This window comes from Apodemus sylvaticus, chromosome 10 (genome assembly GCF_947179515.1).
Source record: "Apodemus sylvaticus chromosome 10, mApoSyl1.1, whole genome shotgun sequence".
NCBI classification, from domain to species: domain Eukaryota; kingdom Metazoa; phylum Chordata; class Mammalia; order Rodentia; family Muridae; genus Apodemus; species Apodemus sylvaticus.
In genome coordinates this window covers 53,184,993-53,202,135 of record NC_067481.1, presented here as the reverse complement: position 1 = coordinate 53,202,135, position 17,143 = coordinate 53,184,993, and the positions used below count along the sequence as shown (strand labels likewise).

Genomic DNA, 17,143 nt, shown 5'->3' with positions numbered 1-17,143 from the left:
AAATTAGAAATGAAAAGGGAGATATAACAACAGACACAGAGGAAATTCAAAAAATCATTAGCTCTTCCTTCAAAAACCTGTACTTCAAAAACTTGGAAAATCTAAACTAAATGTGCGATGTCTTTGATTGATAGCATTTACCAATGCTAAATCAAGATCAGGCAAATAATCTGTAAAAACCCATATCTCCTAAGGAAATAGAAATCATCAAAAATCTCTGAACTAAATGAAATGAAACCAAACCAAACAAAACCCCAGTGTCAGATAGTTTAGTGTTGAATTCTACCAGACATCCAACTAAGATCTAATATCAGTATTCCTCAAATTATTCTACAAAAGAAAAAGAGAAACAACACTGCCAAAGTCATTTTTTATGAGGCTACAGACACTCTATACCTAAATCAGACAAAGATTCTACCAAGAAAGATTATTTCAGTCCAATCTCCCTTATGGACATTGAAGGAAAAATACTCAATAAATTATTTGCTCACCAAATTCAAGAACACATCAAAAACATCGTCAGCCATAATTAAGTAGGCTTCATCCCAGGCATGCAGAGATGGTTCAATGTATGAAAATCCATCAGTGTATTCTACCATATAAGCAAACTGAAAGAAAAACACCCATGGTTCTTTCATTAGTTGCTAAAAAATCATATTAAAAATACAACAACTTTTTAATTTTTTAAAGTCTTAGAGAGATCATAGATACAAGGTGCATACCTAAACACAATGAGGGCAATGTACAGCAAGCCAATAGCCAATGTTAAGTTAAATGGAGGGAACTTAACACAATTCCACTAAAATCAGGGACAACAGAAGGCAGTTCACTCTCTCCATAGTTATTCAGTATAGAACTTGAAGTTTTAGCTAGAGTGATAATACAACTAAAGGGGAACAAATGCATACAAATGGGAAAGGAAGAAATAAAAGCATCATGATTTGTAGATGACATGGTAGTATACATGACTGACTGTAAAAGTTCTACCAGAGAATACCTACAGCTGATAAACACCTTCAGCAAGTGGCTGGATACAAAATTAACTAAAAAAGTGTCAGTAGCCCTTCTATATAAAACAACAAATGGGCTAAGAAAGAAATTATGGAACAACAGCTTCACAATAGCTACAAATAGTATAAAACATCTTTGAGTAATTCTAACCAAGCAAATGAAAGATCTGTATGACAAGAACTTTACATTTTTGAAGAAAGAAATTGCAGAAGGCATAAGAAGATACAAAGATCTCCTGTGCTCATGGATCTGTAGTACTGTAAAAATGGTCATACCAATGAAAAAAATCTACAAAATTCAATTCCTAGCAAAATACTAACACAGTTCTTTATAGACCTTGAAAGAACAATAATCAAATTCATAGGAAAATTAAAAAACCCAGGACAGCTAAAAAAAATCCTGTACAAATAAAAAATAACCTTTTTGCAGTATCACCATTTCTGATTTTAACCTGTACTACAGTGCAATAATAATAAATACCATACAGTTACTTGCATGAAAACAGAAAGTTTGATAATTAGAATCAAATCAAGGAACCAGAAGTAAGCCCACACCTATGAATGCTTGATTTTTGACAAAGGAGACAAAACTACAAAATGGAACACAGAAAGCATCTGCAACAAATGTTCCTGGTATAAGTAGATGTCTCCATGTAAAAGAATACAAATAAATTCATATCTGTCACCCTGCACATATCTCAATTCCAGGTGGACCAAAAACCTCAACATAAAATCAGATATACTGAATCTGATAGAAGAGAAAGTGGAAAGTAGACTTGAATGCATTGACACAAGAGACAACTTCCTGAATGGAACACTAAGAGGTCAGACTCCAAGATCAACAATTAATAAATGGGACCTCATGAAACGGAAAAGCTTCTATAAGGAAAGGACTCTGTCAAAAGGATAAATGGCAGCCTTCAGAATTCGAAAGATTTTCACCAACTCCACATCTGACAGAGGGCTGATGTCTAAAATTTATAAAGAATCTAAGAAACTATGACAGTCAATGCCATAAGAGAGCCCACACCAACACTACTAATGATATTCTGCTATACTTGCAGACAATTGCCTAGAGTAACTGTAATGTCTTCAGGCTTCACAGCCAGAAACTGGAAACAATCTAGATGTCCCTCAATTGAAAAACAAATAAAAAAATGTGGTACATTTACAGTATGGGCTCAGCTATTAAAAACAATAGTATCATGAAATTTGCAGTCAAATGGATTGACTAGAAAAAAAAGATCATCCTGAGTGATGCAACACAGTTTCAGAAAGATAAATATGGTAGGTACTCACTTATGAGTGGATATGTCATAAAGTACAAGATAGCCATGCTATAATCTACAGTTCAAAAGAAGCTAAGTAACAAGGAGGTCCCAAGGGGCGATGCTTGAATCTCATTGAGAAGATGAAATAGATCAGACATCAACAGGGTGGATAGCGGGATAGGTCTTGGTGGGGGAAGTAGTGGGCATAGGAACAGGAAAGATGAGTTGGTGGAGGACCTAGGGAGAGAGTACTGGGAGAGAAAACTGTATTAGAGGGGACATCTCTGGGTTGACCTAGAAATTTAGGAAAATTGAAACTTCCAAGAAGAATCTAGGAAGGTGATCCTAGAGAAGACTGCTAGGAATGGAGGATATGGCACTTGAACTGGCCATCTCCTATATCCGGGCATGACTTCAATGGGGAGATACATTGAGACACAAACACAGTCTAAAAAAACCTTACATCTACAATTTGTCTTTTGTACAAGAAAGGCAGGGGTAAAAGATGGGGCAGATTTTGAGGGAAGACCAACCAATGACTGGCCCAACTTGAGACCTATGCCATGAGAGGGAACCTACCCCTGACACTGATACTTTCCTATACTTGAAGGCAGGAGCCTAGCATATCTGTCCTCTGAGAGACTTCACTCAGCAACTGATAGAAAGCGATGCAGAGACGTACAACCAAACATGGAGCTTGGTGAAATACTGTGGAAATGGGGAAGAAAGATTGACATCAAGGATACCACAAGAAACTAAAACAATTCCACACCACCACCACTACCACCATGAGCAGGAGTAGCAGCAGCAGCAGCAGCAGCAACAACAACAGCAACAACAACAACCCCTGAAGAATCAACTAACCTGGGCCTATAGGGCCTCATAGAGACTGAACTGACAACAGAGAGAATGCATGTGACAGATCTAGGCCCTCTGCACATATGTAACATTTTTGCAGTTGAGTCTTCAACTCCCCTAAAGTGGGATTAGGGTTGTCTTAAACTACATTGTCTGCTTTGGATCCCTTTCCCATAATTAGGCTACCTTGTCTAGGCTCAATAGCAGAAAATGCACCTAGTACTACTAGAACTTGATATACCAAGGCTGGTGGATATGCATGGGAGGCTTCCTTTATTATGAGGAGAAGTGGAGGAGGGGATAATGGGGGGATAAGGTAAAAGGGTGGGAGGGAGGAGAGAATTGAGGGGAAGCTATGATCCAGATGTAAAGAAAATAAATAACTTAATTAATAGTAATAATAAAAATATTTCAAAATTTGAGGCATTTTCAGTACATGGTTTCTGCTTCCTGCTGTGGTATAAGATATGAGCTCTCAACTGCTACTCCAGTCACTATACTTTCCCTCTGCCATGATGGACCCTGATCTCTCTGGAGCCATGAGTCCAAATGAACTCTTGTATAAGGTACATTATTCATGGTGTTTTATCAGAGCAACAGAAAACTATCAACATGATAAGAAATCACTCTACCAATGGATTACATCTTTAGCACATGATACATTGAGACAGCATCACACTATGTAGCCCAGGCTGGATGGGGACTTTTGGCCTTGCCTCTTCTTTCTGACTTTTAGATGACAGGTGTGCACAGTCAAGCTTAGCTTCTCCAATCCTTAACACTATACTGTATGAGGAATGGAGTTCTGGTTCATACATTTTTGTTTTGATAATTGATATATACTCACTTTTCTACAAGCATTTGTTAGTCTACCCTAATCATATAAAAAAAGTCATTGACACCTTCCTACACGTGTGTAACACAGTTTGATCACATGTGCTCTTTGCCCTACTTCCGCCTCCTCACCCCATCCTGTTCTCTCACTCTACTACTTTCAAGTCATTTGGTTTTCACTGGAGCTTTTGCTTTCTTGTCCAAATGGCATCAAAATCAAGGAATCTTTCCATTTTAGCCTCCTGAATGATAGGATTTCAGATTTATGTCAGCAAGTCCAGCTCAGATAATTAGAAGAAAAAGTTTCAACACAGTAGAACCTAAAAACAGAAGACTTAAATACAAATCTCCCCACTTAAGTAAATACTCCCTTCCCTGATATCTGGAATTAGAGTAGTTGGCTGTCTTCTCACACAGTTTCTCTGGTTCTTGGACGGCAAATGTATTTCTCCTCTCGTGATTGACTGGTAGGGTCTTGTATAAAATAAGTACTTAATGAATATTTATGGGGTCAATCAGGTAACAGGAAGGAAACACACAATGATACTAAGTAATCTATACTACACGGTGGGAGGAAATGCTGGAAGATGTGTACTTTGCTGCTTGGCTTGGCAGAAAGCTAGAGAGCCTTTCAGGTGAGTGTCAAGGCCAGGCTGCCTTCATTGACACATACAGACATCATCTGGGCAGTGAAGCCATAGGAACTCTCATAAATATGGATTATTAGGTGATGGAGAAAGATTTCAAAGCCATGGTTACTTTCGTGGGGATAAGAAATAGTACCTGAAGGAATGAGCTGTTTATCAGAGAGAAAGCATGTTAAGAGGGAGGATCAGTAACTGGCCATTGGAACTGGGGGAAGGGCGAAGATGATTTGAATCAGAGAAGCTGGGTGTTCCTCACCAAGGTATAGGGAGAAACAAGTTCATAGCTCCATTCCATGATCAAGCACACCCAAGCAAATAGAGAAAAGTGGTCTGATTCTGTAGATAGATGTTACTGATGACCTGTACTCCACTGCCCTGTGTCTTAGCCGCATAGCTGAGAGTGCTGCTGGTGCTCAGGACATGTGGGCTCATGGGATCGACATGGAATCTGGAGAGAGGACTGTATCTGAATACTCACAGAACCATCCTTGTGGCTGTCAACTCATGTCCTTGCTGTCTTTCTATATTCAGCTGAAGACTCTTCACATGACAGCAGAACCTAATGCAAAAAGTCACCACCATGAGATCCATGTCTGTCTGTATCACCAGGTGATTCGTGTTTGTCTGGAACACTGTGTGTGCCTTTTCATTTGTGCCAGGCACTATTGTTCCTTGAAGATCATGCAACACGTGTGTCAGGAGTTCCACTTCCTGATTTTCATACAGACAGTGGAGCAAACCCAGACAAGGTGGTTGATGGGGTTGGGTTTTTGCTAGGATGTGCCATAGCAGCTTCAACTTTGTCTTCCTAGAAAAGTTGCAGTAAAAGAACTTTTTCATTTCTTTCCATCCCTTTTTACTCAAAAGGCCAAACAAAAAGCGCACAGTGGGTGCCTCAAACAGGCTTTGTTTTCCATAATGTTCAATCAGTGTTTCCAGAATTCTTTCATTGTCCTTATTACCATATCTTTCCTCACTATCCTCCAAGATGTAGGACATGGCTGTGAAGAACTCCTGGAGACACAAATGGGCAAAGCTGTAGCTCAGAGAGCTGGGCTGATATTGAAGGACACCCACCTTCAGGAAAGTGTCAATGGCATCCTTTGATAACCCTTGCTTGCAGAGGTCGCTTTCACTGAACAGTGTCCTTCTTTGGCAGATCCCTTCAGCAGCCATTGAGCAGAGAGCTCTGAGATGGGTCCCCAGGTGCTGACCTGGGATTGTCAGGGAAAGGTATTTCAGGCAGAGGGCTGTGGTGGTCTGTGAGGTCAGTGAGAGGTCTCTCCTCTGCTCCAGCTGTCTTTTGAGGCAAATGCAGACTAACCAGCACACCCAGGGAACCTCACACAGGGTCAAGAGCACTGGGTAAGATTCAACCAATCTAAAAGCAGTAATGGCATCTCTTTCCTTTGCAAAATATTTGTAGAAATAGTTTTTCCGTTCAAACTCAGTGAATCCTAGGACTTTCACCCAACATGGCTGCTCCAAGGAAGGAATGAGCTTCTGTAGAGGTGTGGTCCTAGCTGTAAGCAGGAAGGAAGCCTCAGGAAGGATTGATTTCCCCAGCAAACTGCCCAGCAGTGTGTGCACAGGCTGTGCTTGACTCCAATGCAGACAGAGCTCAGAATTCTGCTCTGCCAAGACCCATGCTGGCTCATCTATGCCATCCAGGATGAAGAGCAGCTTCTCAGGATGAGACAGGATCTGACTGATGGGAGCTGTGGGTACTTCCTGGCCTTGTTCTATGAGCTCAGCCAGACTCAGCTGCTTGTACTGGGCCAACTCTCTGCAACTGAAGAAGAAAACATGCTGGAAGCAATCCCTGTAGAGCTGGCCTTCCTCCCAGGCTCTCCTCACCTGCCTGGCTAGTGTTGACTTCCCAATCCCAGCAGCCCCCTCTATTATGACTAACTGAGGCTCTTTCTGTGTCTCTAAGTTTGGGTAAAATAAGTCTTGGATCTCAATCACATGTCCTCCTTCTTCTGGTACACATGGATGCCAGCTTTTCCTGACCAAGTTCTCTGAGCCTCTTGGGCACAATTTTTGGAAGAGTAGTAGGTTTGTGAAATCTTGTAACAAATTCTCCTCTTTCAATGACTGTACAGGATGAAGAGTTGCTCCTGATTTTTTCATGAATACTTCTGGAAACTTTCCTAAATGAAAGAGAAAAAGTTTGAGCAGAAGTATATACATTAGTGTTGAGTGTTCATTCAATCTTTCCTTCCTTCCCTCCTACCTCCTTTTCTTCCCACATTCCTTCCTTCTTACCTTTTTTATCCTTTAACATCTAGATGCACTTAGGCATGGCTGTGGGCATTGGTATATCAGAACAGTGTAGCACAGAAAATATGAGTTTAGAGTAGAAGATTCTACTTCAGGTGTCGGAGACCAAACCCTAGAAAACCAGAGTTCTAACAGCCCTCACCTTGAAAGTTCACCGACCTTGTGGTTTACAGCAACACCCCCCCCCCACCCCCGCACCGCCCCTTCTTCACACAAGGCTGATCAACTGGTTCTCATCCTGGCCGAACACCTGGGATGGTCTGGGCGGAACCAGCATTCCAGGAAAGCTGCAGATGCCTCTAGCTGGAGTCAACTTCCACCCCCGATGACCTTTTCTCTGTCTGTGCTTCTAGTATCCCCCTCAGCCCCTCCCTACTTCCTCTCACTGAGGGTTCATAACCAGGTGTTTTGCAGTTCATTAAAGAGGCTTTGACAAAGACACCCCGATTGCTTGGCCTCCCTCTTCTTTCCGCCTGTTTTCTCTTTCAGGCTTGGGTTCTCCTCGACACCCCAAATTACTAGGTCCCACCAGTCGGGACATTCAGGTGCTCATGTGACTAATAATAATGCTGTCTGACATTCAATCATGCTTCAGACATTTATCAACTTCTTACCCCGTGCCAGACGCTTTCTTGAGATTGAAAGTAAAGGATGTGTTCACAGACATAACTCTGCCTTCATTCAGCCTATGAGATTATTGAGTAGCTCCACTGAGCTCACCTTTCCCATCTGTAATTTAGGGGCCATCGTCTCTCCCCGTAGGAGACCATGGAGTAGTGGAAGAAATTACAGACAATGGAGCAGATGTCTGTTCTTGAAAGATCCTATTGGATCCACCACTGCAGTGCTGACAACATCATCCTGAAGTCCTGAAGTTTCGAGTCTGTGGGTCTGATGGGAAGGTCTAGGAATCCCATAGAGTCTATGTTTCAGGGCATAGACTTCCCCTGTCCCCTGGTTTGACAACCTCTGGTATATTTTGTACTGTATTCCAGATATTTTTGGTAATAACAAAACTTGTTTGGATGTGTTTTGTCCCCTCTGAAACTCAGTTTGAAACTCAGTTGCCAATGTAGGAGTAAGGGATACTCAGGAATAAGGGGTGCAGGTCCAGTGTGGATGTTTGGAGTCTTGGGTGCAGGCCCTTTATTAATTAATTGACAAATACATTTCTTCTGAGAACAGGCAAACCATTGTGGGAAGAGGCACTATTTCTTCCCTGAGGACACCTGCTTGCTTTTATGTGCCCTCTTTGAGACTGAGTAGTCATAGCTTTCAGACTTAGACACAACCTCCAGAGCAATAATTAACATGCATGTTTGAAAAAAAAAAGCCACTGACCATGTTGCTGTAGCTCTATTACTCATCACTCAGCAGACAGAGGCAGGAGAATCAGGAGCTTAGATCCTTTTCCATATGGGGAATTTGAAACCATCCCAGGCTATCAATCTACCAATCAATCAGTCAATCAGTAACTTAATCAACCAACCAACCAAAAGAAGAATAAGAATGAATAAGAATAAGAATAAGAATAAGAATAAGAATAAGAATAAGAATAAGAAGAAGAAGAAGAAGAAGAAGAAGAGGAGGAGGAGGAGGAAGAGGAAGAGGAAGAGGAAGAGGAAGAGGAAGAAAAAAGTTGTCCACACACTTAGAAGGGGGAAAATAATGACAGGGAGTGAGAGACTTGTGTGAGAGAAGAAAGGGGGAGTGGAAAGGGGAATAGGATTAGTTATGCAGCAGGGACAGAGAGAAGCCCAGAAAGCCAGGATAATAGATGGAAATAAGAAGCCTTGGGAGTGGTGTTGGGGTTTTGTCTAAGCTCCACCCCACACCTACCTGGCAATAGCCAGGTATGCCCCACCCCAGAAATCTGGTTCATTATAAGAGGGGCTACTTGCTCCTCCTCTCTCTTTCTTTGCTCTCTGCTCTCCCACACTCTCTCACCTCTCTGCCCCTGGGGCTCTTCCCCCCTCCACGTGGTCATGGCCGGCCTCCACTCTCTCTGCTCTCCCTCTTTCTCTCTCTCTCTCTCTCTCTCTCTCTCTCTCTCTCTCTCTCTCTCTCTCCCTCTTTCTCTTTCTCTTCCCCCTTTCCTTCCCACCCGCTACCCCTTCCCTATCTTAAATAAAGCCCACGTGGAGCTATCTGGTCTAGCGTGTCTCATTGCGGCTCACGGTTCCACCGCATCCGCGGTGCGGTGCGCGTGGTGCGCACGTGTGGGCATGGCGAGCAGCGGCAGCCGCAACGCAGCGAGCAGACAGGATGTTCGAGCGAGCTCAGAAACCAACGCAGAAACCAACACTTTGTGTAATAACAATACCCCCCACCCACCTGATGGGTAATAGAGTGTCTTCGCCGGTACCTCCAGGCACCCCACTGGGATGTCTCCTGGAAAATCTCAAGTCTCTGAAACTAACGCACGATTTGAGGCGGTCAAAACTAATAAACCTCTGTAATAAGGTCTGGACTCAATATAAACTAGACAATAATTCCAAATGGCCACCTAATGGCACCCTAGATCCAATTGTTTTAAGGGATCTTAATACATACTGTCAGCAATCCGGTAAATGGGACCAAATCCTATACGTTCAAGCTTTTATCTATCTCCGGTCTAAGCCTTCTCTTTGCGCTGCCTGCTCCCCATCTCAGCTTCTCCTAGCCATGAAACCTGCTCACCCTCCACTAGATGGCATTACCTTCGACCCCGCTGACGAACCACCTCCGTCCACTCGCCACAGACATGTTGAGACTACAAGATCTCAAACTGCAGCCTCAGTTTCTCCTTCTCACCAGGCCTCAGAGTCTACCAACCCTACCTCCCCAGAGGTCTCCTCTCCCTCTGTGCCAGCAAAAGATCACCACAGACGCCTTGAACTGGCGCCAACCTTTACCCCTCCTATTACGCATTCTAAGGCTACGGCCAAACCCCCAAGTTCTTCTCCTCCAAGGACACCTGACCCAGCACCAGTCCTTCCTCTGAGGGAAGTGGCTGGAATTGATGGTCTGGTTAGAGTATATGTTTCCTTCTCATTGAGTGAACTTTCTCAAATAGAAAGTAGACTGGGTTCTTATACCTCTAACTCCTCTAACTTTATTAAAGAATTTCAGTACATTACTCAATCTTACAACTTGACTTTTCATGATGTTTATATGATTCTTACTAACAATTTACTTCCTGATGAACGCAGGCGAGTTTGGGAAGAGGCAAAAACGCATGCAGACGAAATTCACCAGACCATCAATTGGGAGATTGGGTGATTCTTTAGAAAGTACCCCAGACCTAGGAGGTGAGGGACTCTCAGGACTCAATGGGGGTAACCTTAGTTAAAATGCACAGCACTGGGGAGAGGGAACTCAAAGTGTCCACCTCCAGTAGATAGACAGGGCCTCAAGTAGAGGGACTGGGTTACTAACCCACAGTCAAATTTCTCTCCCAGAATTTCTCCTGTCTAAAAGAACTTCGGGGACAAAAACGGAGAAGAGACTGAAGAAAAGGTGATCCAATGACCAGCCCAATTTGGGATCCATCTCATGGTGGGATGTCAAGGTCTGACACTATTACTGATGATATGATGTGTTTACAGATGGGAGACTAGCATGGCTGTCCTCTGAGAGGCCCTACTTGCAACTGACCAAGAGACACAGATAGTTACACCCAACCATTGAACTGACGTTGGGGAGTCCTGTGGTTGAATTAGGGGAAGGATTGAAGAAACTGAAGAGGAGGGCGACCGCATAGGAAGAGCAACAATCTCAACTAACCCAGATGCCAGGAATCTCCCAGAGACTGAGTCATCAACCAGGAGCATACAATGGCTGGTCCAAGTCCCTGGCACATATATAACAAAGGTCTCCCTGATCTGGCCTCAGTGGGAGATGACCTTAATCCTTGAGAGACTTGAGGCCCCAGGAAAGGGGGTGGTCTGAAGGGGCACCTACTCAGGTGGAAGGGGGAGGAGGAACTGTGGCTACCACAGATGGTCCCAGCCGGGAAGATTCAGATCCGAGGGCAAACTTTGGATTTCAGGAGAGAAACAGGTTCGGTGGTGACAAACAGAAACAACCACACACAGAGGCGGTTTGAATCTGAATGTATTTAGGAGCTCTAAAGTAAGGATTTTTATACATGAAGAGTTGGTATTACCTTTCAAAAGATATAGCCAGTGAGGCAGGCACAATTATCATAACCATTTGGCATAAGGAAATGCAAAATCAATCAGGTACAATGTTTCTCATGTTACAGATTCAGAGGATCAATTTACAGATGTCATCAATCTATCTGAGTAGAATACAGAGTCATTTGTAGCTAACAGTAAACCTTCAAAGAGTTTGAAGTTTCTTATCCCCCTGGGTCTTAACAAGTTTTTGTGAGAAATTCTTATCAAATTTTTAGCTTCTTGACTTAATCGATGCTTTCCATACCAGAGTGTCAGAGCCACCCTCATCTACATACGCACAGCCATATAAACCTGCATGTGGTTGGAAGGTTGTAATTATGTAAACGACTATGAGGCAAAGTGTTGCAATTCTTAAAAAGGAGTTTGCCCTTCAGTGAGTCTACTTCAAAGAACAGATTATCTGCCGGGCCATTAGGATACCTCTGTGAAGAGAGGAAAAAGGAAAATTTAGAGTAAACTGCTTTTTGAGAAGTATGGCTCAGGATTATCCTCCAGCTAGAAAGTTCCACAGCCTTCCCTGGAGACATCCCCCTTTGGGGTAAAAACACCTCAGCCTGTGGAATTTTTTTTCTTTTCACACAGACTCTACTGGGGTTGGTGTGGCAGTGGGTGGGGTATGGGGAGGGAGAGGAGAATGATTAGAGTGTAAATAAACAAGATACTTTTTAAAAAGTTCCCAGGCTTTGGTTTCTGTCCTAGCAATGGAAACCAAACTCAGAGGTTTTTTGATGATTTAACATGCTCTGCAGTTTGCCACTGTGAGCTCTGCTGAGCTTCATCTCTCTTGTCCTACTTTTGCTTCTTCCCACCAGTGTATCTGAGGATTCATCTCTCTAGTTTTTGTCCAGAACACAAATCTCATCTCAGCATCTTCATTGGAAGGAACTCAAGACAAGACAGATAAGAGGATGGCCTATGGACCAGAATCCAAGTTCATTTTCAACACCAATGAGTTGCTCAAAGTACAAGGTAGATGCCTGTACTGCCATAGATGAGGTTTTAGGGAATATTTGGTGAGAGCACTGAGTGTAGTATCAGTTATACAATTAGTGCTTGAGGGCCTGGCTTCAGGGGCCAACTTGACTCTGAAATCAGGATCTCTAGATCTGTTCCTTTTGTCTTCTGTAGGAGGACTTCTACCATCTTCTGGGTGTAGTAAGGTTGGTATTCATGTCTGTAGCCAAGGTCTGCCTGGCTCAGAACATGTCTCCTCAAAGTACCAAGAGAGGGTGCAGCTCTTCCCAGAGCACATTCTCTAAGACCTTCCAGCTGAAATGTATCTGTCATCATGCAAACACCTAAATTCTCTTAAGTTCTATCACACTTAAAAAAGATGTCAGGGAAGCAAGATGGCTCAGCAGTTAAATAACTTGCAGCCAAAGCATGTGCACTATAATTTATATCCCAAGATTCCATTACATGATGAGTTTGCATTGTGGTTCCCTGTAATTTCAGGCTCAGGAGGCTGAGATGGGGGCTTACCCAGGGTAAGATGGCTCTGGATGTAGATGATGGGATGTTTTACCTTCAAGAATAAGAGAGCAACTGAGAAAGGTTCCTGACATCAATGTAGTGCACACACATCTACATTCATTGTGTGGTTCCCCACTCATATATGCTCTTGCATATGCAAGCATGCATATATTTATATATGCATACCATATATACATACATACATAAAAAGAAAAGACCAATTAAAAACTTACATAAAGTTGATGTAAGTGGGAAATAATTCTATGTAGTGAGGTATCCCATTGCCTACAGAGACCAATGCTACAAGTTTTCTGTCATATATGTATTCTAGCTTTACATATGTTGATTTGAATGCTTAATTTATTTTCATGTTTCTTTTAAGTTACTTCTTGAAAGTTTTCTACTTATACCAACATTTCCATGATTCCCACCTTTCCCTAGTTCCAGTGCACTTCTCCTGAGTCCTCTCCTTCCCTTTAAAATTTAGAATCTCTTTTCCTTAATGTTCATCTTGCCTTGAGTTCCTTCCAATAAAGATGCTGAGATGAAATTTGTGTTCTGGTCAAAATCTGGAGATATGAATCCTCAGATGTGCTGGTTGGAGGAAGCAAGAGTAGGGTAGGAGAGGTGAAACTCTGCAAAGTGCACAGTGGCAAACTGTGGAGTGATTAACTCTCTCAGCGACCATTAATTGCCCGTAGCTTTTCATCTAAAGGTGGCACCATGTAAAGATTATTTGCAGTGCCTCTTCAAGTCAGAAAATTATCTTTATTTACATTTCAAATGATCTCCCCTTTCCTGGATCCCCTCCTCTCCAAAAGTCCCATTAGCCCTCTCCCCTACCCCTGTTCCCCAATCAACACCTTCCTGCTTCCCTGTGTTGGTATTCCCCTACACTGCTGCATTGAAACTTTCCAGAACCCAGGGCCTCTGCTTCCTTTTTCTTGGTCATTATTTGATATGTGAATTGTTTTCTGGGTATTCCAAGCTTCTGGGCTAATATCTGCTTATCAGTGAGTGCATACCATGTGTGTTCTTTTGTGATTGGGTCAACTCATTCAGGATGACATTGTCTAGTTCTACCCACTTGCCTAAGAATTTCATGAATTCATTGTTTTTAATAGCTGAGTAGTATTCCATAGTGTAAATATATCACATTTTCTGTATCCATTCCTGTATTGAGGGATATCTGGGTTCTTTCCAGTTTCTAGCTAGTATAAATAGGGCTTCTATGAACATAGTGGAGCATGTGTCCTTATTACATGCCAGGGAATCCTCTGGGTATATCCCTAGGAGTAGTATAACAGGGTAGTATCATGCCCAGTTTTTTGAGGAACTGCCAGACTGATTTCCAGAGTGGTTGTACCAGCTTGCAACACCACCAGCAGTGGAGGAGTGTTCCTCTTTTTCCACATCTTTGCCAGCATCTGCTGTCTCCTGAGTTTTTGATCTTAGCCATTTTGACTGGTGTGAGGTGAAATCACAGAGTTGTTTTGATTTGCATTTCCCTGATGACTAAGGATGTTGAACCTTTCTTTAGGTGCTTCTCAGCCATTCAATATTCCTCAGGTGAAAATTCTTTGTTTAGCTCCGTACCCCATTTTTTAATAGGGTTATTTGTCTCTCTGGAGTCTACCTTCTTGAGTTCTTTGCATATATTGGATATTAGCCCTCTGTCAAATGTAGGGTTGGTAAAGATCCTTCTCCAATTTGTTGGCTGCTGTTTTGTCCTTTTGACAGTGTCCTTTGCCTTATAGAAACTGTAATTTTATGAGGTCTCATTTATCAATTCTTGATCTTAGAGCATAAGCTATTGGTGTTCTGTTCAGGAACATTTCCCCTGGGCCCATGTCCTCAAGACTCTTGCCCAGTTTTTTTTTTTCTATTAGTTTCAGTGTGTCTGGTTTTATGTGAAGGTCCTTGATCCACTTGGACTTGAGCTTAGAGATAAGAATGGATCTATTTCCATTCTTCTGCATGCTGACCTCCAGTTGAGCCAGCACCATTTGTTGAAAAGGCTATATTTTCTCTAATGGATGGTTTTAGCTCTTTTCTCAAGATAAAGTGACCATAGGTGTGTGGGTTCATTTCTGGGATTTCAATTCTATTCCATTGATCTACCTGTCACATTACCAATACCATGCAGTTTTAAACACTATTGCTCTCTAGTACTGCTTGAGGTCGGGGATACTGATTCCCCCAGAAGTTCTTTTTCTGTTGAGAATAGTTTTAGTTATCCTGGGTTTTTTGTTATTCCAGATGAATTTGAGAATTGCTCTTTCTAAGTCTATGAAGAATTGGGTTGGGATTTTGATGGGGATTGCATTGAATTTGTATATTGCTTTTAGCAAGATGGGCATTTTTACTATATTACTCCTGCCAATCCAAGAGCATGGAAGATTTTTCCATCTTCTGAGGTCTTCTTTAATTTGTTTCTTCAGAAACTTAAAGTTCCTGTCATACAGATCTTTCACTTCTTTGGTTAGAATCACACCAAGATATTTTACATTGTTTGTGACTATTGTGAAGGGTGTCGTTTCCCTAATTTCTTTCTCAGCCTGTTTATCCTTTGAGTATAGGAAGGCTACTGATTTGTTTGAGTTAATTTTATATCCAGCCACTTGGCTGAAGTTGTTTATCAGCTGTAGGAATTCTCTGGTGGAGTTTTTTGGGTCGCTTAAATATACTATCATATCATCTGCAAATAGTGATAATTTGACTTCTTCCTTTCCAATTTGTATCTCTTTGACCTCCTTTTGTTGTCTGATTGATGTAGCTAGAACTTCAAGTACTATATTGGATAGATGTGTAGAGAGAGGGCAGCCTTGTCTAGTCCCTGATTTTAGTGGGATTGTTTGAAGTTTCTCTCCATTTACTTTGATGTTGTCTACTGGTTTGCTGTATACTGCTTTTACTATGTTTAGGTATGGGCCTCGAATTCCTGATCTTTCCAAGATTTATTAACATGAAGGGATGCTTAATTTTGTCAAAAATTTTTTCAGCATCTAATGAAATGACCATGTGGTTTTTTTCCCTTGAGTTTGTTTATGTGGTGGATTACATTGATGGATTTCCATATATTGAACAATCTCTGCATCCTTGGTATGGAACCTACTTGATCGTGGTGAATGATTGTTTTGATGTGTTTTTGGATTAAGTTGGCAAGAATTTTATTGAGTATTTTTGCATCAATATTCATAAGAGAGGTTGGTCTGAAGTTTGCTTTCTTTGTTGGATCTTTGTATGGTTTTGGATTCAGTGTAATTGTGGCTTCATAGAATGAGTTGGGTAGTGTTCCTGTTCTCTCCATTTCTATTTTGTAGAATAGTTTGAAGAGTATTGGTATTAGGTCTTCTTTGAAGATCTGATAGAATTCTGCACTAAAACCATCTGGTCCCATCATTTTTTTGGTTGGTAGACTTTCAATGACTGCTTCTGTTTCTTTAGGGGTAATGTTGAGATTGTTTATCTGATCCTGATTTAACTTTGTTATCTGTTATTTGTCTAGAAAGTTGTCCATTTCATCCAGATTTCCAATTTTATTGAGTATAGGATTTTGTAGTAGGATCTGATTATTTTTTGAATTTCCTGTTTATGTTGTTACATATCACTTTTTTGGCTTTTTATTTTATTTTTTTATTCGATATATTTTTTATTTACATTTAAATGAATTAAAATGATTTCCCCTTTTCTAGACCCCCACTCCTGGAAAGTCCCATCAGCCCCCTTCCCTCCCCCTGTTTTCCCACCCAAACCTTCCCACTTCCCTGTTCTGATTTTGTTCTATACTGCTTCACTGAGTCTTTCCAGAACAAGGGGCCACTCCTCCGTTTTTCTTGTACCTCATTTGATGTGTGGATTATGTTTTGAGTATTCCAGTTTTCTAGGTTACTATCCACTTATTAGTGAGTGCATACCATGATTCATCTTTTGAGTCTGGGTTACCTCACTTAGTATGATGTTCTCCAGCTCCATCCATTTGTCTAAGAATTTCATGAATTCATTGTTTCTAATGGCTGAATAGTACTCCATTGTGTATATATACCACATTTTTTTGCATCCACTCTTCTGTTGAGGGATACCTGGGTTCTTTCCAGCTTCTGGCAATTATAAATAGGGCTGCTATGAACATAGTGGAACATGTATCCTTATTACATGCTGGGGAATCTTCTGGGTATATGCCCAGAAGTGGTATAGCAGGATCTTCTGGAAGTGAGGTGCCCAGTTTTCGGAGGAACCGCCATACTGATTTCCAGAGTGGTTGTACCAATTTGCAACTCCACCAGCAGTGGAGTAGTGTTCCTCTTTCTCCACATCCTCGCCAACACCTGCTGTCTCCTGAATTTTTATTCTTAGCCATTATGACTGGTGTAAGGTGAAATGTCAGGGTTGTTTTGATTTGCATTTCCCTAATGACTAATGAAGTTGAGCATTTTTTAAGATGCTTCTCTGCCATCCGAAGTTCTTTAGGTGAAAATTCTTTGTTTAACTCTGTACTCCATTTTTTAATAGGGTTATTTGGTTTTCTGGAGTCTAGCTTCTTGAGTTCTTTATATATATTGGATATTAGCCCTCTATCTGATGTA

At 41.6% G+C, this 17,143-nt stretch overlaps 1 protein-coding gene and 1 pseudogene across 1 annotated transcript in view; one reads left to right on the top strand and one right to left on the bottom strand.

The window, feature by feature from the left end:
- LOC127694397 (NACHT, LRR and PYD domains-containing protein 1a-like) overlaps positions 1 to 6,813 on the bottom strand; it is a 58,141-nt gene extending 51,328 nt beyond the window's left edge. The window contains exon 1 of the mRNA XM_052195938.1: positions 5,099 to 6,813. Coding sequence (XP_052051898.1) covers positions 5,099 to 6,813 — 1,715 coding nt within the window. The remainder of the gene's footprint in view (positions 1 to 5,098) is intronic.
- Positions 6,814 to 9,128: 2,315 nt separating this feature from the next.
- The window catches only part of LOC127694396 (developmental pluripotency-associated protein 2-like), an 80,070-nt pseudogene continuing 72,055 nt past the window's right edge, over positions 9,129 to 17,143 (top strand).